Source organism: Protopterus annectens, chromosome 3.part1 (genome assembly GCF_019279795.1).
Source record: "Protopterus annectens isolate FY-2018-M chromosome 3.part1, PAN1.0, whole genome shotgun sequence".
Taxonomy (NCBI): Eukaryota; Metazoa; Chordata; order Ceratodontiformes; family Protopteridae; genus Protopterus; species Protopterus annectens.
The window spans coordinates 1869834948-1869859648 of NC_056732.1; the positions used below are offsets into that span (position 1 = coordinate 1869834948).

Genomic DNA, 24701 nt, shown 5'->3' on the forward strand with positions numbered 1-24701 from the left:
ACTTGAGTGCATGTATGATATGGCAGATCTTAGCCCCTGACAGACAGCTGACAGTTATCTTTTCCCTATCCACCCTGGTGAGAGGAACATCTGTGTGTCTCACAATGGAATCACCTATGACTAATATCTTTTGGTTTTGTGGTTTGATAGGTGAGACAGTGATACATGAGCTGTTATGTGGATTGTGTTCTGTAGAGGAAGTATTATGTGTAGCATGCTTGTGTTTGTGTTTGGGAGGTATCTGGTGCTTAGGTGTGTTGCTGGTGAGGACCTCCTCATATGTAGGTATGTGTGATATATTTTTGGGTGGAGTAGAAGGTAAGGTGTGCATGCTGACAACCCGTTCAGTGTCATATATACTGATTGGTGTGTGAGAGAGTATGGATTCAAGGTTCGTAATATAGTTGCATCTTCCACATGTTGAGTCTGTGTGGACTAGGAGTAGACGGTTATTGGTGAAGGGGATTTGAAACTTTTTACACTATCTCTTAGTAAGCTGTAGTTAGCTTTGGAAAAATTTTTAATTGTACTTTTCTTGTGGGAATGTCAGGGCCAACAGTTACTTTGAATGTGACTGATTTATGGTCTGACCTTAACAGGGAGGGGTCCACATGAGAGGAGGGTGCAGTGAACCCCCCCATGTTGGTGAGTACTAAACCTAGGATATTTGAACCCCTTGTAGGTTGTGGACTATCTGTTCCAGGACATCTGTATTGACAAAGTCCAGGAACCTCTGGGCAATCATGTTTGTGCTCATGTATGTTGCCCAGTTGATGGAAGGATAGCTGAAATCACCATAACCATGCTGTTTTGGCTGTATGGTGACAGATTTGCTTAGATCACAATAACCACGGTGTCTGGCTGTACGGTGACAGACTCGCTGAGATCACCATAACCATGTTCTCTGGCTGTATGGTGACAGACTCGCTGAGATCACCATAACCACGCTGTTTGGCTGTATGGTGACAGACTTGCTGAGATCACCATAACCACGGTGTCTGGCTGTACGGTGACAGACTCTCTGAGATCACCATAACCACAGTGTTTGGCTGTATGGTGGGAGACTCCAGTAGGTCCAGGTAGGCAGTTTCTCTTGGCGCATGGTGGGGCCCTATAGCTAACAATGATGTGGTAGGGTATTTTGTCTATAGAGGTTGGACCTGGAGTAGTTCAGGAGGGTCATACTGTTTAACCAGTCTGGAGTTGTATTTAGATTTAATGAAGACGGATCATGGAGTAGTTCAGGAGTGTCATACTGTTTAACCAGTCTGGAGGTGTATTTAGATTTAATGAAGACGGATACGTCTCTGCAGTCTGGAGGTGTATTTAGATTTAATGAAGACGGATACATCTCTGCGGTCTGGAGGTGTATTTAGATTTAATGAAGACGGATCCTGGAGTAGTTCAGGAGGGTCATACTGTTTAACCAGTCTGGAGGTGTATTTAGATTTAATGAAGACGGACACATCTCTGCAGTCTGGAGATGTATTTAGATTTAATGAGATGGCTACATCTCTGCAGTCTGGAGGTGTATTTAGATTTAATAAAGACGGATACATCTCTGTCTTTGTTTTTTTCATGTTTCGTTTTCATTTTGAGGTCGGAACATGTGAAAGGCATTGTAGACTTGCATGGCTGGCGTGCTCCCACACTCTTGAACCATGTCCCAGTGACTGCACAGATGTCAGCATCTTGCAGAGTGAGGAGTGCTTCCAAGGAGTGCAGTTTCCTATTTAGGCTCCTAGCGTTAAGCAGCAAAACCTTGAGTTATGTTCTGGACCTGCTCAAAGAGTCTGCCACAGGGATGTTCTCTGAAGGAATATAAAACACCTGAAGAGTTAATTGATAGTGGATAGCTAAAGCTCAGTCCTAAAAAGCTAGTCTGCAAAGAAGATATGACCTTGTGACCCCTGCTTGTTGACATAGCACATTACTACGTAGTACAGTCTTATAAACACACTTCGAGGGGCCTAGGATGAAAGTGGGAATGAAAGGCACGCACAACTAAAAGAGCAGCCCTCACCTCTTTGATGCTGATCTGATCTTTCCTCCAATGAGGAGGCCAGAGACCCTGGACCTTTATTGGGCCACAAGAAGCTCTCCACCCCATGTCTGAGACATCAGTGAATAGCTCCTGAAAGGGAAGCCCCAGATTGAGAAAGAGCTGATGAATCCACCAATGCAGCTGAAGTTTGAGACAAGAAAGGAAAGGAACAGAAATCTCCAGGGGGTGGCAATGTTGCTGCCATACCGACTGAGCTACTGCTGCAAATTCCTCATATGGAGCTTGGTGAGAGGGATCATGGGATGGTGGAGGCCATAAATCCCAGAGCCCTGAAAACCCCCTGGCTGTGACTGAGGACAAAGGAAGGCTGGCAGGGACAAAACCTCGACAGCAGGGGGAGATGCCAGCATGGGAATGGTGTCAAGCCTGCAATCAAGGAAAATAGGATACTGGGAAGGGTGGGAGGATGGCATAATGGTTAAGGTGTTTACCTTGAAGACACAAGGTGCAGGGTTTTGATTCTCACATAGGGTAATTGGCTAGGCTTAAAATGGCCCACAAGGACAGTTAGCCTAGTACTAACCTATGAACCTATGAACTGATTTCTGGAGGCTTATGGTGAACCCCAGACTGTGTAGAAGACAAATCATAAACTGGAGATCCTGCTACAGAGTGCTGGGAGAAGGAGATTGAATGAGCAGAGCAGATCATCTAGGCAAGGAAAAATATGTAAGCCCTGAAGCCTGCAAAAAGCAATGACAGGAGCAAGGCATTTGTTCAATACCCTTTGGGCTGTAGAGAGGCCAAAGGGCAAAGCAGAGAACTGAAAATGCTAGGAAGAAACAAAGAAATAGGTTCATAGGTTTATACTAGGCTATCTGCCCTAGGACATTTATAAGCCTAGCCAGAGTGTGTTTGGCTTTGCCACCCATTTTAAATTAATTTTGCTATGCCCTTTTTCGAGGTTAGTATACTGTGCCTCTGTCTAACAGTGACACAGAAGTGATACCCGGGGTAAACCTACGATCTCCCATCCACTCATCAAGATTCCTCTTGAAGAGAGTCAATGAGGGACTCTGCCTAACCTGGACTGGGATTTTATTCCAGAGTGAAGGGAGCCTCTGGGTTATGAATCTGTCCCTCCAGTATGTCCTATTTATTTCAGTGCTGAGGTTCAAGTCTCTCGAGCGTATAGCTCAATGGGATTTTGATTTCTGAGGTGCAGCATGTCCATTAATTCCGGGTTGGACATGGCTTTATACGTCAGGCACAGATCGCCTCTGAGCAGGCGGTATGCCACTGAGTAGAGCTGGAGTTTCTTTAACCGGGCAGCATATGGCATCTGTTTGAGCCCTTTGATCCTCTTGGTGAGGTACTTTTGGGGTCTTTCCAGTTGCTGCAGGTGTCTGGTAAGGTACATCCCAAAAGGGGCATTGTACTCAATTATGGGCCTGATGAGGGATGAGTAATGAGGCACGATGACCTCCCCTGATCTAGATGTGAATCCCTTCATGATTAGGTGGGCTATATAAAATGTTTTTCTAACCACTTTGGCCACGTGGTTGTCAAATGAGAGATTGCTATCAACTTGGGTCCCCAGGTCCCTAATTACTTCTTCTGTACTTAATGGATTACCACCTATGTGGTAATTTGTGGGCACTTTGTTTTTGCCAAAGAGGATGACTATACACTTTTTGGCGTTTAGCTTGAGGCCATGGCTCTGGCACCAGTTGTCTGTTTCTATGAGGCCCTTTTGGAGGATGCTTGTGTCGGCTGGAGAGTCGATTATGGCACCCAGTTTGCAGTCATCTGCGAACTTGGTCAGACACAGTCCTTCCGTGTTGGCCTGTACCTCTGAGAAATATATACCGAACAAGAGAGGTCCCAGAACTGAGCCTTGTGGGACGCCACTTGTAACTGGTTTGGAGTGTGACATGGCTCCAGCAATTCTAACCATGTGGGTTCTGTCCTTGAGCCAGTTTGCAACCCATGTAGTGACATAGGGGTTTATATTTAAGCTGGTGAGCTTATCTATAATGCCCGAGTGGGGTATTGTATCGAAGGCTTTTGCAAGGTCCAGGTAGGCTGTGTGGACCACCTTCCCCTTGTCAATGGCCTTGGTGACTGTTTCAAAGAAATCGACCAGGTTTAAGAGGCAGGATCTGCCCTTAACAAAGCCAAACTGCTTAGGATCCAGTGTCTGTAGGTCCCCAATATCTTTATTTATGAGGTCCATGATGATCCTTTCCATAGCTTTGCAGACCAACATTTCCTGAACCAAAGGTAAATGGGAATGTGAAGGTAGGCATCCCCGAGATCTACAGAAACCGTGAAGGCCTGGGGAAGAACAAGAAGCAAGGTCTGAAAGGACAACATCCAAAAAGAAGTAATCTTGAGAAAGGTGGTGAGCAGGGAAAGATCCAGAATTAGCTCCACATAGCCTCTTTCCGAGAAGCCAAAAACATTCTTGAGTAAAACCATTCCACCACCTATGTGGATGGAATGAGCTAAACAGTACCCTGATCCATGAATACAATATCAAAAAACAGTAAGAAAGAAAAAAAGAAACCTCAGCTGGGTACTTATCTGAAAAACGGCTTGGTAACCAGCACAGCAGAAGGATGCTCAGACCAACATATGATACTGACATTCAGACTGACCATGAAGAAGTTCTGAGCATGTGTAACTGTATGCCACTTTTATGTCCTACACCTTGCGTGGGAGCATATCTGTAATGTATGGTGCTTATAAGAACTAAAGGCTTTGGTACACTGGTCAGACATTGGGATATCATTGGAAGGAGATCCCTTAGGTGAAGAATACTGCAATGATGATATGGAAGACCATCAACTGATATCACTTAAATGGGCGCTGACACTTTCTTTAAACATTCTTTTGGATAGTCCTACATAAAAAGCACTACATGTACATTGTTCAAGATAAACAACAGATTTACTTTCACATGTTATATGTTGTCTGATGTCAAATATCTTTTTCAAGTTGCTTGTAGAAAAACACTGACACTTAAAAATATGTTTACATAAAGAACAACTTCTACAAGGACTGCATCCAGTTTGTTGCACCACAAGTCTATCCATTTTTTCACCATGTTTACAACCAGATAGATGCTTCCAAATACTCCTGCCTCTTCTATAACTAAATGTACAGTAATCAGGCATGCATTTGTAAGAAGCATTGTTCAAAATTTAATTTGTTTGCTGCAGAAACTATTCATTCCATAAGTGGATGCAATTCTAAAAATATCAGAATCCCCCCCCCCACCATTATTCTAATATTGCAGGGCCTCTCTTCTAGTCGGTGCATCAATCAATTTCAGTGTTTCATCATGCACCCTTTTATTTCAACTGATATGAAGTTATCTATGTTCTAAGTCACTAGCTCCTGTAGTATATGCCTCTTTGCTGCTACTAATGCATTTTATCCAAAAATACAGTGATTTAGTAATGTTCTTGAAAATGTGTGTTGGGGTGACTGCTGGTGCAATCCAAAACAGAGTTCATGTTAAAAGGCTTTCTACACAACTCTGTGTGCAATGTTCAATCTACCATTTTGATGACCATGACATCAAGAAAGTCTATAGGAAATAACTCTGCCTTCGCTACAAACTGGATACCAAAAGTGTTACCATTCAAATGTTTTACCGATTTGTTAAGTTCATTCAGGACTCCCTTCCAAATTAACCACACATAATCAAGACGTGTTTCTATAAACTGGAATACTTCCTCTCCATATGTTCATAGATTAGTACTAGATCTGCAGCTTGAGCAACATTAACCAACCAAAAGGCTTCCTTGAAGTAGCAAACAAACACCAACTGTACCACAGCTAGGAAGTGTATTATAAAACAGGTGTGACCTGTTTTATAATAAACTTACTAGCTGTGGTACAGTTGGTGTTTGTTTGCTACTTCAACTATATTTATTTTACACCAGCTGTTTTATTAGTTGGTAGAGGATTTATGTGTTTTGTGTTCTTCAAAAGGCTTCCTTTCCTGATGCCAAAATGATGCTTCTGACTTCTACAATTACAGTTCTGCACTCAGCTGTCTAGTGGAGACACCATTAGTCCATACTCCAGTACTATGGAATCCAGCTCTCTACACTACTAGCACTGTTACTATGTTCTAAAGGCATAATGCTTTTAAATCACTTACCTAGATGACCTGCCTCAATCTAAGCTAGGGAATGGCCTGTAATTCTCTTCAGCACCCTGCCTGCTGGGAAAAGCTACATCAGTAATTGTTTAAGCAACAGAAAATATATTTGTATATGGCTATCTATCTAGATAAATACACACACACACACACACACACACACACACACACACACACACACACACACACACACACACACATATAGAGACAGACAGACACACACACAGACAGACAGACACACACACAGTTTTATACATTATTGGTATACAATGCATGGCATATAACACAAATACACATATTTCCCCATGCAGAAAAAAATGCAGTTTGTTGTAAATTCCCCACTCATCTTTCTTAATTCAGATAACACTTCTTACAGGAATTAACCTGTCCCCCTCAAACAAACAAAAGAAAAAATAGTGACCTGTATTTCCATGTTCATTGGCAACTCATGTATCTCCAGTGCAAGTATTAATAGTTGAAAGAACTGAACTCATTACACTTTTTTTTCTTAAATAACAAAACAAAATATTTCCATTTTCAAATAATGTCTAATTTTTTCCTTCATTGTTCGGTCCTCACTCTTTTAGCTTCCATCCTAATTTCAATTTATTTATTTTTCCTGAAAGCTTATCACAACTATTTTTCATCTTTCCTGTTCATGTACATACTGAAATACTTTATTGCTGTAATAAATCAAACCCTGTACAAATGTATTTTATTTTACAACTAGAATCGAATCATCAGCAGAACGAAAATATACTGGAATGTTAATTCCCATGTACCACTTCCTTATTTCCTTTATACTAGTCTGAAGAACAAAGGGCTCACCAGACATCCTTGAACAAGAACAAATCCACGTCAGCATGACTCCATAAAAAACTGAAACTGGGCGTGCTATCATATCTTCTTGTGGATTGCTGTTTTAGCATGCACTGCAAATGGCACATAGCTATTTGGAGATCTCTGCATTTCACTCAGAGATCACACATGTCTAGACTAAGTAACATCTTCCACAATGCTGGAGGAACTTTATGCAACATATATCCAGGGAATTTCTCGCATCCATACATTATTTTTAAGACTTCACTTTGCATGCATGCATGCATATCTTTTCTGTACATCCATAAATGCCACTGACCAGTAGTCATTTGTTTATTCTCTTGTAAGATCACAGCTCTTATTATTCTGACTAGCATCAACTTGCAGCCAAACTGGTTTAATCACATCTTGCAGCCTTAATGCTGGAGCACCTGTAACTAATTTCTTAAAAATGTCAACACACTTTTCCTAGTTATAGCTCCATTTCTGGAGTGCCTCTTGTTCCATCAGTCTTTAGTAGAGGCATGAATATCTCATAAATATTAGTATTAGGTAAATAACATTATTAGAGAAACAGCTATTCCATACATATTATGTAAGAACTTTGCAAGATGCTGCATTACTCCAAGAAACCACTGTAATACCCGTTTGTCTTCTGGCACTGGCATTTGCACAATTGCTAAGACTTTTACTGTTTCAGGCTGATGAAAGACAATGATCCACGTACTTCAGACCTGTCGCACTTATTTTACATTTGCTCATATTTAAGTTGAAATTCTCTGCTCTTTAATCTGTTTTGGCAACTGTAGCCACTTATCAATTTCCTCTCATGCTCTTTGTATATACCTTGTCCCAAACTAACAGATAATCATTTAAGCTTAAAATACTTCGCAAGCTTCAACTATCTTCACAGCATCTCTATGGAATAAGTCTGGTGTTCATGAATATCGTATAGAAATTTAAGGGACTTTGCATTTCTGACATTGTATTAAATGTGCACAATTTGCTTTATCTAGGCCTATTTGTTAAAGACCTTAGTTCGCATCTAGTAAATAAAACACATAGTTTCATGCATTTTAGTGTCAATTTCTGCAATTTAAAGCAATACATAGTGCTCTCTTTTAGTCATGCAATTTGGATCATGACAATCAATACAAACATGAATGCTGTCATTCTTCAAAACAAATCAAAACAGCAACCATACTGATACCTAAGCTTTCCAGTTACTTCAGTTCTTGTTAAACTCTATTACTAAGAGCTATATGGGTACTTTCATTGCAGCAGGTATCACTGTCACAGCATCATATTTTATACATGTGACATTCTGTTGGTGAACTTACTGATCCTGGGAACAAAATTAGCATAGTGAGGCATGACAGCTGCTGTGTTAGATACATTTTGGTTTTACACAGTAAATTCATTTTATTATTCACAACTTCCGATAAGTCAAGCAAACAACATAATGAAATAATTTGCTTTTTAAGTGCTATTATTTCATTCTTAAATATATATTTAAAAACAGCACTGGACCCAATGGTCCATCCAGTGCCTAAACAAGTTAACAACATGCACACAGCTCTCACTTCATTTCATCTATCCTCAAAAAGTGTCAAAGGTACCATAAGACAAAATATTACACTCTGCACCTGTGTCTAGTTTATATCAGACATTCTATCCACTGATTTTCAGTATTCCTTTCTAGCAGTCTGATTTGCTCAACCTCAATACCTCAGATGTATAAGAAGCATTTCAGATACTGGTTTTACTCTTCACCTGTCAGTATCACTGTCCTGTCAACTTAATTCAATGCTCCTGTTCAACAAAATGCAAGTACTTTTTATGCACCTATCTTTCCATTTACTCATCTTAGAAAAAGTGTAATACAGAATCGGCAAGTCATAGAAATGGAGGACATGTGTTTGTGTTCATTTTTATATCCATGCTTATTGCATAAGGCTTAAACTGATAATGCATGATCTTTTCTCATTTCCATTTTGTCTCCCTTCTGTATCCCTGACTTTTGCAATATATCCTTACTTTATTATCTCTGATGTCTTAGTTGTATTTTACATACTTTTTACCTGAGTTAATTCTTTTAACTCATAACTAGTAATTTCCTTAGGTTTTTACAAATCTGCAACTTTTGAAAATGTCAGTTCTGTTTGTCCTGCCCCATATTTGATCATGTCTTATGCTCAAAACTTATTATTAGTGAAACATGCAACAAAAAATAAAGAGACTTTTGTCTCTATTCTTTAGCTCTGTAAAATAAGTACATACGCATGTATTATGTCTCTATGATTGTGTGCTGTCATAAACAAAGCAGAAAACAAATGGGAAAGTATTTATAGCCTCATAACCAATACCAAAATTATAAATGTTGCTATTTTTACCTTCTTCCCTTCAAGGAAAAACAGTTAGTTACAGTTTCAGGTTTTTGGCTAATCTAACTCTTCATCAAATAATAAATTGCCACTTCTGGATCCAAAATCTCCAGTTTTCAGTCAAATGTCACTCCAATGAAAGTGTTCCTGCTGTTTGCAATTCAGCTAGATTTTCACTATTACTAGCACTTCCAAGGGCATACCCTGTTGAAGGCACTATTCATCTCTCTATTTCTATAGTAGTTCTTCAATTCTCAGAAACAGGTTTTCCGATCTGACACCAGGTAGCATCTGAATGGCCAACAAATAATACAGAGCGACTGCAGATGGGGTCTAGACTCAACGAGATGTACAATGCAACTGAAGTAAATATAAAATACATAAACACATGTTACACACATCACTGGGGCTATATCATTAGCATTAAATATAGGAATCCTCCACTGCAAGGACTCAGTCTGTTACAAGCTGAAGTTTGAAAAGTAAGAACCATCCCAAAAGCAAAATCTGTTCCGAGAAAACAGCCTATCAATCAAACACTCCCAATATGGAGGACCTTTGCAGAAACTAGACAGATACAGACAGTTTGAGAGCTGATCAGGACACTAAAGACTGAAACACTGTATTTACTGAAATGTTTAGTGAAGTGTAGGGAAGATTTTGTTTAATGTTAAAAGTCGATAAGATGATGAAATGTAGAGTTACAGTAAATCTAATTTAAAACTACCACTGTAAATTAATGCATACCAACTAAAACAACATGTACAAAATGCATGTTTCTGAATAGTAAGGATAAAGCTTGTACATAACTTGAAAATATGGTAATGCCTAGTTACCGTGAAATTCTTATCAAATGGTACATATTCCATCTAGAAGGCAGTCTGAACAAACCTCTGTAGTGTCCAGGAGTAAGAGTAGCAGATTACAGGTAAAAATCTAAGCAACTTCCATGCCCTTCAATGTTAAAAAAAAAATTTTCCAAGTTAGAACTGGCCCAGAGTCTACTTAAAAAATAAAAACAAAATAATTTTTTAACAAATCAAAGCTGTGGGCAGTAAACGTTATTCATGCTGCCACAAATGCAAGTCATCTTGTCTCCTAGAGATAAAACATTCAATGGAAAAGCGAACTGGAAGAGAAAAACAGCCTAGTAGCAAATAACATTTCTTTTCAACTTGGTGTGTCCCAGTCTGAATGTAGAAAATGCCACTGCAAACACCTGATATCAATGATTATCCGAAAGTGCAGCAGGATATGGATAATCTATCCTCTAGTCCTAAATGGCAAGGACAGAAGGAGACTGTAGTCTGATAAGCCAGTTACAGTATCCACTTTCGGCATCAAACTGAGGTTATTATTCAAAGTAGTTATTTTGTGTGAAGCCTACATGTGCTTCCCTGTCTGCTTGGGTTTTATCAAGTACTCTGGCTTCCTCACTCATCCAAACAAATGCTGTATATGAAATGGTGATCCTCACACACATATATGAGATATGCACACATATGTGGGTGCCTCTATGACTTGTGATGGACTAGCATCCTCTCCAGGATTACTTTCTCCTCCCAGTATCCACTTAATGCTCAGATGAGCTCTAGCTTTCCTTTAAATATGTGCTAAATGGTAAAGATATCCGAGAATAAATGAATGATTTTGAAGTGAAGCACTTTCTATTAAAAACAGAAATTTATTTTTATTTATTAACAAAAAGACAGAAAAGAAAATACAGTTGATATTGGGGCACAAATACAGAGAGAAAAGACTTGATGTGGACCTTGTGTTTTTCACCCATGCTTGGCCTAATGAGAACTTTTAGATTTATATAGCTGAAGCCATTCCATCAGGATTCTCAGTGATTCAGTGACCTTGGACAGGCAGGACTAGGATAGGGGCTGTGGTTTAAGGTGATCCTGGCCTTGGATTGACAGGGGTTACCTAGAGATACAACAGCTCCTTTGAATATGTCCTTATTGCAGAAGAAACTGTAGGTTTCCCATCATTTATTGTTCACCAGGCTGTACAACATTCCTACCGGAGTTCACTGATTTCCTCATGGATTAAGTTTTCATCCCACAGCATTTAGTTGTGCTCAGTGACTTTTGAACTGAAGGCAAGTCATACTCTTGCAACAAAAATTCACATAGGTTCATAGGTTGGTACTAGGCTATCAGCCCTAGGGCCTATACAAGCTTAGCCATAACAATTCCTTGGCTATTTCTTCCCACAATATTTACTTCTCTGGAACACTGTCTAGCAGGATGACTAACGTGATCCCCGGGGTGAATTTCCTATCTCCCATCCAATCATCAAGGTTCCTTTTGAAGAGGCCAAATAGGCACTCTGCTTGACATATATGGGCAGTTTATTCCAGAGTCTGGGGAGTCTCTGGGTCAGGAACCTATCCTTCCAGCATGTTTTTTTTCATTGTGATGACAAGGTTTAGATCCCTGGAGCATGTGTCTCTGAGGGATTGGGCTTTCTTTAAGTGTTGCACGTTCAACAGCTCTGGGTTTGACACGGCCTCGTATGTTAAGCAGAGATCACCTCTGAGCATATGATATGCGACAGAGTATAGGTGGAGTATTTTTAGATGGTCAGCATAGGGCATCTGCTTTAGGCCTGTGATTCTTTTAGTGAGGTATTTCTGCGGCCTTTCCAGCATGCATTATGAAAGGTATTTACTTTGTTTAGGTTATTCCCACTGTAACTTAAATTATTATGTCATACTTTGGACTTGATTTTCCTACTGGATGTTAAGACATCTGACTTCATGGTGGAACTACTCTGTAGCTCTGACCACTCCACTGCCCACTTCAGCCATCAGCATCTTTACTATAATCCCCATGATCTTCAACTGAAGATTATTAGAGCAACTAATCATGTTACTCTAGATTTTTTTTTCAAAACGTCTTTACTCCCTTCTAGACTTACAACAGATCACTGAACTTGGCACTTGACTTACTGGCCCAAATCATGTTCATCATGTACATACTTGGAGACATAAGCCTTAGTTTGATCATGACCTTCACCTTCTACAACAAGAAGAGTGCAGGTTGGAAAAGTACTGGTGTAGGACAGGTTTGTGGATAAACACACATGCTGGATAAGCCTTAATCTTGATTCACTGTGGAAATCACATATAAGATGGCAGAATTTCTGAGTAGAGAAATCTCTTTGGGTCTAGCTGACCACCTGCTGCTTCTATGTGGTGGACAAGTTGTGCAGTGAAGCTTATCTTACTACTAGAAAAGCTTTAACTATCTCAAGATGCAAGTCAGCTGCTCAGTTTTTTGCATATAAGACTGCAACTATCCACTCTGGTCTAGCACCAAGTGATCTCACTGAAGTTGCAGTAACTTCAGCAATCCCATCTCCTTTTTCCTTGAGTAGTGTTTGACATTCTCAGTTACAATGAGTTTATGTCTGTCACTGTTAGTTTGCAACAACCAACCAGCAAGCTGGACCTTTGTCTATCTACTGGTTCTGGCCAGCCTTGATGTTCTCAGTCTCCTTAGTTTACAGATTATGGTTTCTTCACTGAGGGCCTGGCATTTTTCCCTTGGCTATGGTAAAGGACTCTGTTAACTCTATCCTTAAGAAAGGTTCATTAGACACAAATATTTCTTGATAACTACTGCCCTATCTTTAACATTCTTTTTCTGGGAAAGGCTATTGAGAAGGTTGTATACAAGCAACTGAAGACCTATTTAAATAGTCAGTTGGCTCATGGATCCTTTTCAATCAGGGTCTGCACTCACCACAGTAAACAGACTGCTCTTTTATGAGTTGTGTGGAACTGTTCCATACCTGTTCTCCTAGGTACTGTACATCACAACCTATTGCTTGAGCCTTTACATACTTACCATGGTATCTCCTGTAGGGCAGTAGAGAGGTTCTCATCCTACCTCTCAGGCACCACTGAAAAGTTATCTTCTTCTAGAATAAACACCTCTTCTTCATACCTCCCCTTGAGTTTGAAATAACACAAGGCCATGTCCTAGGCCTGCTGCTGTTTACAGTATAGATGCTTCCATTGGGAGAGCTTATTGGAGAGGAGACAAGGCTAGCATATCACGGTCATGCTGATGATACTGAGCTGAACCTCTCCTTTCCACATGATGATATGGCAAGCATGTATTCCCTTGCTGATGACCTAGAAGTCTGACATTCATAGCTTAAATTATAATCAGTTGAAGCTTAACGCCAGAAAAACTGAGTCCACTCATAGGTTCATGGGTTCATACTAGGCTATCTGCCCTAGGGCATTTATGAGCCTAGCCAGAGTATGTATGGCTTTCGCCACCCATTTTAAATTAATTTTGCTATGCCCTTTTTCGAGGTTAGTATACTGTGCCTCTGTCTAACAGTGACACAGAAGTGATACCCGGGGTAAACCTACGATCTCCCATCCACTCATCAAGATTCCTCTTGAAGAGAGTCAATGAGGGACTCTGCCTAACCTGGACTGGGATTTTATTCCAGAGTGAAGGGAGCCTCTGGGTTATGAATCTGTCCCTCCAGCATGTCCTATTTATTTCAGTGCTGAGGTTCAAGTCCCTCGAGCGCTTAGCTCGATGGGATTTGGATTTTCTGAGGTGCAGCATGTCCATTAATTCTGGGTTGGACATGGCTTTATACATCAGGCACAGATCGCCTCTGAGCAGGCGGTATGCCACTGAGTAGAGCTGGAGTTTCTTTAACCGGGCAGCATACGGCATCTGTTTGAGCCCCTTGATCCTCTTGGTGAGGTACTTTTGGGGTCTTTCCAGTTGCTGCAGGTATCTGGTAAGGTACATCCCAAAAGGGGCATTGTACTCAATTATGGGCCTGATGAGGGATGAGTAAAGAGGCACAATGACCTCCCCTGACTAGATGTGAATCCCTTCATGATTAGGTGGGCTATATAAAATGTTTTTCTAACCACTTTGGCCACGTGGTTGTCAAATGAGAGATTGCTATCAACTTGGGTCCCCAGGTCCCTAATTACTTCTTCTGTACTTAATGGATTACCACCTATGTGGTAATTTGTGGGCACTTTGTTTTTGCCAAAGGGGATGACTATACACTTTTTGGCGTTTAGCTTGAGGCCAAGGCACTGGCACCAGTTGTCTGTTTCTATGAGGCCCTTTTGGAGGATGCTTGTGTCGGCTGGAGAGTCTATTATGGCACCCAGTTTGCAGTCATCTGCGAACTTGGTCAGCCACAGTCCTTCCATGTTGGCCTGTACCTCCGAGAAATATATACTGAACAAGAGAGGTCCCAGGACTGAGCCTTGTGGGACGCCACTTGTAACTGGTTTGCAGTCTGACATGGCTCCAGCTATTCTAACCATGTGGGTTCTGTCCTTGAGCCAGTTTGCAACCCATCTAGTGACATAGGGGTTTATATTTAAGCTGGTGAGCTTATCTATAATGCCCGAGTGGGGTATTGTATCGAAGGCTTTTGCGAGGTCCAGGTAGGCTGTGTGGACCACCTTCCCCTTGTCAATGGCCTTGGTGACCATTTCAAAGAAATCGATGAGGTTTAAGAGGCAGGATCTACCCTTAACAAAGCCGAACTGGGTAGGATCCAGTGTCTGTAGGTCCCCAATATCTTTATTTATAAGGTCCATGATGATCCTTTCCATAGCTTTGCAGACCAAGCTAGTGAGACTTATGGGGCGATAGTTTCCAGGATCTGTTGAGGCACCACCTTTGTGGAGAGGGACCACTGTTGCTGTACGCCACTCTTTGGGTACATATCCTGTAGTAAGGCTGAGATTGAACAGTAGTTTTAGGTTTGGGTTTAGCTCTTCTTGGAGTTCATGTAGGATGCAGCCCAGGACACCGTCTGGTCCCATTGATGCTGTGTTTCTTGCTTTGGAGAGGGCTGCTCTTACCTGAACATCTGAGATGTCAGGGGGGCAGCACTCTGCTGGGATTGATATTAGCCCTTTTGGTGGGGAGGGGCTCTTCGGACCCTTTACTTCCTGTTTATAGCATATAAGGTGGCAATAAGCTTAAGTTCATTGATAAGGTATAAGATGTGGGTACAATTCTAGATTGTAAACTCTCACTAAGGGATGGAGTGTCAGCTGCTGTTTTCAAATGTGAAACATTAACAGGATTTAGCACCTAAAGGTTGGCAGGCTGACCTCTCAGTAGTTCATCAAGCCCTGTTCTCCTCCTGACTGGATTACTGCAATGCTATGCACTTGAGACCCCCTAACATTGATCCCAATCATCTACAATTTGTGCAGAACTCTGCTGTTAGTACATCTTCCTCCCAACATAAAACACCTCCTCTGCGCAGCCTATGTTGGCTTCCCACTCAGTATGGAAAAATGTTCAATGTCTTAGTGTCAACGTATGTATCCCTTTACGACTTGGATCCTATTACCTAAAGAAATGGGTTGTGTCATAGTTCTCTGTTTGGATCTTGCACTCAGCTTCTCAGGGATTGCTGGTAGCACTACAGGTGTACCTTGAGACATCTTGTATTCAAATCATTTGCCTTTCAGGCCCCTCACCTGTGGAACCTATTACCTGAATGGCTTCAGGTGTGTGCTTTATTGTCTGGCTTCCACAGATCACTTAAAACCTGTTCAACCTGCATTGCTAAAGGCCATCTATTCTTTCGTATATATCCACTAATGTTTTGATCATCTATTTTTACTTGGCTTTATTTGACATTCAGATGTGTCTACTTATTTACTTACTGATGTAATCACATTTTGTGATAAAACTCTTCAAGTAAGGAAAAGGAGAAGTTAAGAAAAAAGTGATGGGACTGGATAACATCAACGCAGGACACAGCATTTTAACCTTCAGAAAGCACAAACATGGTAGAAGATTCTACAAATCACTTCACAATTTCCCTTTGTTTTAGTAGCATCATTCTCACAGTTAAATGTACCCATTAAATAGAAATGGCACCTCTGAGATCCACCTTACCTACAAAAATCATGCTCTCATAGTTCTGTACCATCACCTCTCTGTGTAGCTCTTTCTCTGATTCACTCAGCATCTTCCACTCCTCTTCTGAAAACTCAACAGCAACATCTTCAAAGTTTTCAGGCACCTGAAAGGACACAGAATTAACTTGCTCATTTATTGTGCAAAGACATGAATTTTGAATGTTTCAACAAGAATGTAACCAGCAGTGTTTAAAACTACCACACGTGCACTGCTTGCTAATTTTCCAGAAGTAATAAATCATACTTTCTTCCCATTCAGCGACAGCTTTATGAAACTCATCTTTTTCAGATTACCAGCCTACCTTCTCAGTTCTCCAGTACAAGGAATGGCTGCATTACTCTGACAGATAAACAAGCTCCTCCTGATGGACAAACTGACGGACATCTAGAAATGTCTTGACATCCAAACACAAGATCAGCATTTTAAAGTGGTGATTAAATTAACAAACTGAGACATCTAGAAATGTCTTGACCTCCAGATACAAGATCAGCATTTTAATGTGGCTATTAAATTATATGGAAACAATTCTGGCAACAATTTCTTTACATCTAAATATTACAACAGCTACAAATACAATATGTTAATATATTTAATTGCAATGCAAAAATATGAACACCTGAGATACATATTCACATACACATGCAGAGACACAAACAATGAAACACACACACACATACATAACACCATACTATAGACTGTAACTGTGAGAATAAAGACAACCCTGGAACATATAACAATTATTGGAGTGTACAGACCATCAAAGTCAAGTGCATATGACCTAGAGGAATTCATACATTTCTTCCATGAAACACAGTAGGGAGGTATAATATTAGCTGAGGACTTAAATTTACCAGAAACTGACTGGAATAATATTGATTCAACAATGTTAGTAAGGAAATTATTCACAACGTATATTCAGGAACAATTTCTTCAGACTGGAAAAAAAACTACCAGGGGACAGAACATACTAGATATTGTTTGTGTTCCTACAGAAATTACTGTTACTTTAAGGCAAGTTTTACCACAGTTGATGTGCAGTGATCATGGGGTTATAAAGGTTAATTTGTTTCTAGATAATTCTCCCAAACTGAGATCTAACCCAATGCACAGAAGGTTAGTTACAGATTATATGGAAGCAAAACAGTCCCTATGTAAAACTAACTGGAGTGAGGTGTTCAGTGGAAAAACTGCAGACAGAATGTGGAAAGTTATGAAAGAGAAATTGTTTGAGTACAAAAAATAATAAAAAAAAGTTTAACATCAGGATCTAGGTATACATCAGGGGGATATTATTTCCATAAGAACAAGATATCTAATTAAGGTGAGAGACAAAAATATAAGAAATGGACATGGCTTACAAATAGGACATGGCAAGTATCATACAGCAACTGGACAGGTGAAATCATTGGCCACACAGGGCTCTCTCCTACACCCTTACTTGTTTAGACTGTATCTTTCAGATCTAAATTTTTCATCTGAGGTGTTCTACAGTCTATAGCAGACAACCTGAAATTGGGTAAACTGATTACATGTGTTACAGATAAGGCATGTCTGCAAAACAACTTGACTAAAGTGACCATTTGGGCACAGGAGAATAATATGCCGATAAATACATCAAAAACTAAGCATATGAGACTTGGGAGACATAAACTGAAAGGTGAATATTTAATACAGCACACAGTGATTGAAACTGTAGACTCATTTAGGGACCTGGGTATATAGGTAGATTCAACTATGAGTTTTTCTAATCATATTAAAAAATTGGTTAATAACAGTTATAAAACTATATTTTGTATAAAAAGATTTATAAAGTCTGAGAAATCAAAAATGATGCAGTCATTGTTTGTCAGTTACATTAGACCCAAACTTGAGTATGGAATAACAATATGGAAACCCTATAAAAAAACAAGCATGAATAAACTGGAAAGAGTATAGCGGATATATACCAAGGGCATCCATGGATGTGAAAATTTAAGTTACTTTGTAAGACTAAAATATCTGAACTTGTACAGTGTCTCTTACAGATATCTAAGGGGAGATCTTATTCAGGTATGTAGGGTGTTTAGAGACAACTAAGGTAGCAGGCAAATTAGCTCTCAAGAGTATGACAAAATGTCTGTGACCAAACTGGCTAAAGTGTGTAAATGAAAAGAATTCCCAAATGCTGGTCTGGACAAAGATGAGTGGCCAGACAGCTTGTGCACAGCTGAAGCTCAGTCTGCTGAATCTGGAGATGGACTGGCAGGGGATTTTGTTGCACAGCATCCAGCAAAAGACCACCTCAATACCTCCCCAGGTAACTACAAAATGCAGTAAGAACTGCAGAATCTGGAGCAGAAAAAGAAACACCCGGAGATCAAAGCAGCTGTGTGAGGGAGAATGAAACAGCTAAAATTGTTAAGGAGAAGATAGAAAAGAGGCCAAAGCTAGACAGAAGGAAAAGAAAGTCAGCAAGAAGATGAAGTGATATAAAAACACCACCAACATGATAAGGTGGTGCTTTATCTTTGCCACATGCATGGGTAGCAGAAGTGAATACCCAGGCCTGGATGCCAAGATCAGTACTAAATTGTTTCTTTAATATACAAAGAGGCATGAGTTAGAAAGTTTTATTCAAACATTTAAGAATGTGTACAATCAGTAACAAATATAAGGGCCAAAAGGCGAGTCTTTTTTAACTCCTCTGGTTACAGGAAAAGCAATGCCTGTTGTAAGATGAACAAATTTCATAAACTCAAAACATTTCATCTTAACGTTTTTTTTGAATGTCTTAAGTCATTCACACCCAGAGCATTGATGAGAATGTGCTCTTCCTCATGTCTGCAGTGCCAATCATGTGAGCCATCTTGCATCGATCACACCTAGAGTGCTTAAACGGTAGATAAACAATACAGCAGTATTTCTATGCAACTCTTCTGTTTCTCTTCCACTGCCAATCTCTCGATCAGTCACCCTGACTCCTTCACCTTTCTTACCTCCATCGCTTTCCCTTTCATCCTCACTACTACTCCTCGAATTAACCTACATCCGTAATCCTCTCCTACTAACCACCTCATCTTACCGATCTAGTCTTATCTCAACTTCTCTACTATAGGAACTTTTTCTACTTAAGTTTTTCTTGATTATTTCTGCATATACCCTTCCTCCTCCTCCTCCTCTATTTCCTGTTCCTGCTGTAGTGACATCTGACCTCATTAATGTCGACATACATACACTGAACCTAAGTGTATTATTATTGCTCTTGTATTTCCAGTTATTCCATAGTAACATCTTTGACTTTTTTTTTATTTTTCTTTATTTATGTAACATTTGTTAACTGGGAAAGTCCAACTTTGAAGTAAGCCAATTTTCAGAAGAGGCCACGTAAGAAACACTCCAGATGCATGTCATTTAATGTGGGAGGAAAACAGAGCACCCAGAGGAAACCCACATGAATGCAGGGAATGATAATATAACATCTACAGTATATAACAAATGTCTTTACTATTTGTCTCAATACTATTTATTTTATTTTATTTTACATTTGTTGACCGGGCTAGTCTAGCTGGAGACATGTCCATTTTCAGTAGAGGCCCGGGGAGAAAATCTCCAAGAAATCGTACAGAGTTTATACAAAGTTAAAATAGAAGTTATACAGATATTGAAAGAACAGAATTGTCACAAAAAATGTATTTTTTTTTTATACAAATAGTACAGATTAGAATTACCATGGTCATTTTGTAAGGTACAGAGATACAGCATACATATATACATATATGTTATATGCAATAATATAGTTTATTGATACATAAAAGGTAGTTACTATAGGATGGGGTGAGATAAGTGAATAGGAGAAGATTTAGTCAGGGTTAGTACAGGTGCATAGCCAGTGATTATTGAGATATAGTTTTAGATTCCTTTTAAAAAGTGAGAGAGAAGTCTGAGAAGTGATTTAAGAGGGGAGTTTATTCCATAGTTTTCCAACAGAGTTAGAAAACAAGGAGTCACCTGCTGAGTTGTTGGGTTTGGTAGTACTGATCAGAAGTTTGTTTGAGGAGCGTAGATTTTTCAGATTATTATAAGGTGTAATGAGGCTAGAGAGTATTGGAGTATTGCTAGGTTAATACAGGGTCTTGTGGGCTATTGTCAGCTGGTGAAATTGAAGCTGGTTAAGAAATTCAAGCCAGTTTAAGATTTAGACAGTGATGGGTTATGAAAGGAGAGCCTGTAGTAAATCTAGCAATATTATTATGGGAAGTTCTTAGTTCATTGAGGTTGTTTTTAGAGAGATTGGTATAAATGGGAGAGGCATACAGCAGAGTGGATATTAGGTGAGTTCTGGCTATAGCGGTCCTAGCTCCTGGTGTAAGATAGGGTTTAATTCTGTAAAGGGATCCCAGTTTTTTGTTAACTAATTTTATTGTAGCTTTTATGTGAGAATCAAAGTTTAGATTGTTGTCTATTGTTATTCCTAACAGTTTTGTGGTAGAGTCAGGAGAAATAAGAGTACTGTTGTTAGAAGTGATTGAAATGTAAAGAGGTCGGGTTGGTGTGAAGAGTAGCAGTTTGTTTTTTTTTGGGATTTAGAAGGAGGCAGCGGTGAGAGAACCATTGTTATACAGTGTTGAATGCTTTTTGGGTAAGAGTCTGAAGTTCAGTTTGAGAAGAGGCTGAGCAGATTATGGTAGAGTCATCTGCGTACTGAATGCAGGTGGAGTATGGAATAGCTGTTTGCAGGTCATTAATGAAGATGGAAAATAAGAGTGGGCCTAATATACACACAAAGACATACTTGGAGGCACTGATCAAAAATCTACCAAAACTACAGAGGCCTCCAAAGCAGACACCCAAGCAACTGCCACCTCAAGACATAAGATATGCAACACATAGTTCTCAAAGTCAGTGTGCTAAACAGTCACAGCCCTTAAGGCCAAACACAATGCCAGACACACTTGTTATAGGTGACTCCATAGTCAGACACACTGACGTCCCACTCACCAGACTGAACAAGGAAAAGATCACAGTTAGCTGCCTGTCAGGCTAGAATCGCCACATAACACAAGCACTCAGGTCACTCCACAGCAAGTACAAGTATGACTCAGTCATTGTCCATGCTGGTGTGAACGACCTGAGACGTGCCTCCCTGGACTACATGAAAAGAGACATAGAGGAGCTCTCAGATTATGTAGCCCAGGCCGGTATGACCCTGACCCTGAGCAGTATCCTACCCTCACCAAGAATGATGCCACAATACAGAGACAAAATGATCAGCTTTAATAATTGGCTTAATTACTGGTGTCATTCTAAGGATCCAATGTCTGTCTGCCTGGGATGACATGCTTGACAAGCCACGCTGCTTCGCAAGGGACGGCTTGCACCTGTCACCACTGGGCTTCTGGATATTGGCAAAGGCTCTTGCCACCCCCATAGTGCCTTTTTTAGGCAAGGCTCAAATGATAAACCTACCGCCCTAGAAAACAAAAATAGAGAAAAACTAAGGGTAATACTGCTCAATGCCAGAAGTCTAAACCTCAAGATGCACGCCCTCGAAGCCCTCCTCAGTATGGAGAACATCAATGTTTGTGCTGTGACTGAAACCTGGTTCAAGGCTCCTGAGAGCACCCCAGCACTATCAGGTTATACCTCATATCATGCGTTCCGGCCCCAAAATCCGGACCGAACTACAAAAGGAGGGGGAGTATCCATATTCATAAAGGATACCCACACCTCCAGGTTAGTGGCAACGCACAAAGCATCGGAGATCATCCAGGTGCAATTAACCATAGGTAAAACTGCCCTACAGTTTGTAAAATGCTACAGACCACCTTCTCAAACTCGGGAAACCCACACAGCCTTCCTGAAGACACTGGAGAGTATAACTGTCTCTCCAAACACCATCATATTGGGTGACTTCAACTACCCAAACATAGACTGGGAACATTACTCAAGCCCCAACACCCTAGCCCAAAGGTTCCTTGAGTTCATAAACTCAAATGCTATGGAACAACTAGTCACCATTCCCACAAGAGGAGAAAATATACTAGACCTGATCATCACAAACATGGGGACAAAATGCTCCACACGAAGTATATCCCTCATTGGTGAGATCAGACCATAAATTAATCTCACTGGAGATCCACATCCGCCCCACCCCAGCAAAAGACCACAGTGAAGAACTTCTCAAAAGCAAACTTCACACTTCTTAAGACTGGAGTGGTATCCTTCAAGGCCCCGAGCCAGTGGAAACCACAACCCACGCTGCTGAAACCCTTACAAATGCCTTCTGAGCACCTCCAGGAATGTATGGATCAAGCAATCCCTAATAAAATCAAGACCTTTTCCACCAAAGGCAGGCCGGTCTGGTGGACTCCAGCCATAAACAAACTCTACAACAAGAGGAGAAAGCTACTAGTAGACAGAGCAAAATCCCTAAAAGGGAAGGCATCTCTGATCAATACTAGCAAAAACTACGATCACTCATAAAATCATCCAAGGCCAACTTTGAGAGAAAAATCGCTAATGAGACAAAAGACAATCAAAAAGCCTTCTTTAGCTATGTTAGAAACCTGGGTGGAAACTCCCAGATATGCTCAGAATTAGTCCAAAATGATAAAAAATCACTGAACCCACAGACATTGCCAACATACTGGCAGACAGGTTCAGTGCAAATTTCTCCCTCCTCCCCCAAAGGAGAAATATCTATCCCACCAGAGTCTAGCCTCCCAAACATCTCAGATGCCCAGGTGAGAGCTGCTCTCTAAAGCAAAAACACAGCATCAATGGGACCGGACGGTGTCCCCGGCTGTGTGCTACAAACTCAATGAGGAACTAAACCCACACATAAGGCTGCTGTTTAATCTTAGCCTTACTACAGGATACGTGCCAAAGAATGGCGTACGGCAACTGTGGTCCCACTCCACAAAGGCGGTGCTTCTACAGACCCTGGAAATTACCGCCCCATAAGCTTGACGAGCCTTGTCTGCAAAGCTATGGAGAGGATCATAATGGAACTCATAAATAAAGACATTGGGGACCTACATACACTGGATCCTACCCAATTTGGCTTTGTCAAGGGCAGATCCTGCCTCTTGAACTTGGTCGACTTTTTCGAAACAGCCACTAAGGCCATTGATGAGGGTAAGGCAGTTCACACAGCCTACCTTGAGACCTAGCAAAAGCATTCAACACAATACCCCACTCGGGCATCATAGAAAAGCTCACCAGCTTAGATGTAAACCCATATGTCACAAGATGGGTTGCAAACTGGCTCAAGGACAGAACACACAGGGTTAGAGTTGCTGGTGCCATGTCAGACTCTAAGCCGGTCATGAGCGGTGTCCCACAGGGCTCAGTCCTGGGCCCCCTCTTGTTCGGCATTTATTTTTCTGAAGTGCAGGCAAACATAGGGGGATTGTGGCTGACAAAATTTGCAGATGACTGCAAACTGGGCACCATAATTGACACTCCATCAGACACAGACATCCTCCAGAATGGTCTCATAGAAATGGATAACTGGTGCCAGAGCCATGGCCTTAAGCTAAATGCCAAAAATGTATAGTCATACCCTTTGGGAAAAACAAGGTAACCCCTAATTACCACATAGGTGGTAATCCATTAAACACGGAAGAAGTTATCAGGGACCTGGGGACCCAAGTTGACAGTAACCTCTCTTTTGACACTCACATTGCCAAAGTGGTTAGGAAGACCTTCTACATTGCCCACCTGATCATGAAGGGATTCACATCCAGATCAGGAGAGGTCATTGTACCCCTGTACTCTTCACTTATCAGACCAATGATTGAGTACAACGCCCCATTCGAATGTACCTTACCCGACACCTGCAGCAGTTGGAAAGACCCCAAAAGTTCCTCACCAAAAGGATAAAGGGCTCAAACATATGTCATCGATGCCCGACTGAAGAAACTCCAGCTCTATTCAGTCGCATACCGTCTGCTCAGAGGTGATCTGTGCCTGACATACAAGGCCATGTCCAACCCGAATTAATGGACATGCTCCACCTCAAAAAATCCAAATCCACCAGAGCCACGAGAGCAAGTGACTTAAACCTCAACACGGATATAAATAGGACGTGCTGGAGGGACAGATTCATCACCCAGAGACTCCCTACACTATGGAACAGAATCCCAGTCCATGTGAGGCAGAGCCCCTCACTGACTCTGTTCAAGAGAAATCTTGACGAGTGGATGGGAGATCGTAGGTTTACCCCGGGAATCATCTCTGTATCACTGCTGGACAGAGGCACAGCAAACTAATGGGTATAGTATTCTCATCCTAAGGGGTGGTGAAAGCCACACACACTCTGGCTAGGCTTATAAATGCCCTAGGGCAGATAGCCTAGTATGAACCTATGAACCTATGAACCTATA

The 24701-nt window shown here is 40.8% G+C and overlaps 2 protein-coding genes across 2 annotated transcripts in view; one reads left to right on the top strand and one right to left on the bottom strand.

The window, feature by feature from the left end:
- The window catches only part of LOC122798790 (zinc finger protein 271-like), a 651855-nt gene that overhangs the window by 300497 nt on the left and 326657 nt on the right, over positions 1 to 24701 (top strand). The window lies entirely within an intron of this gene.
- Positions 1 to 24701, bottom strand: part of LOC122798794 (gastrula zinc finger protein XlCGF57.1-like) — a 147525-nt gene that overhangs the window by 76509 nt on the left and 46315 nt on the right. Inside the window, exon 2 of the mRNA XM_044067905.1 lies at positions 16312 to 16438. Coding sequence (XP_043923840.1) covers positions 16312 to 16438 — 127 coding nt within the window. The remainder of the gene's footprint in view (positions 1 to 16311; positions 16439 to 24701) is intronic.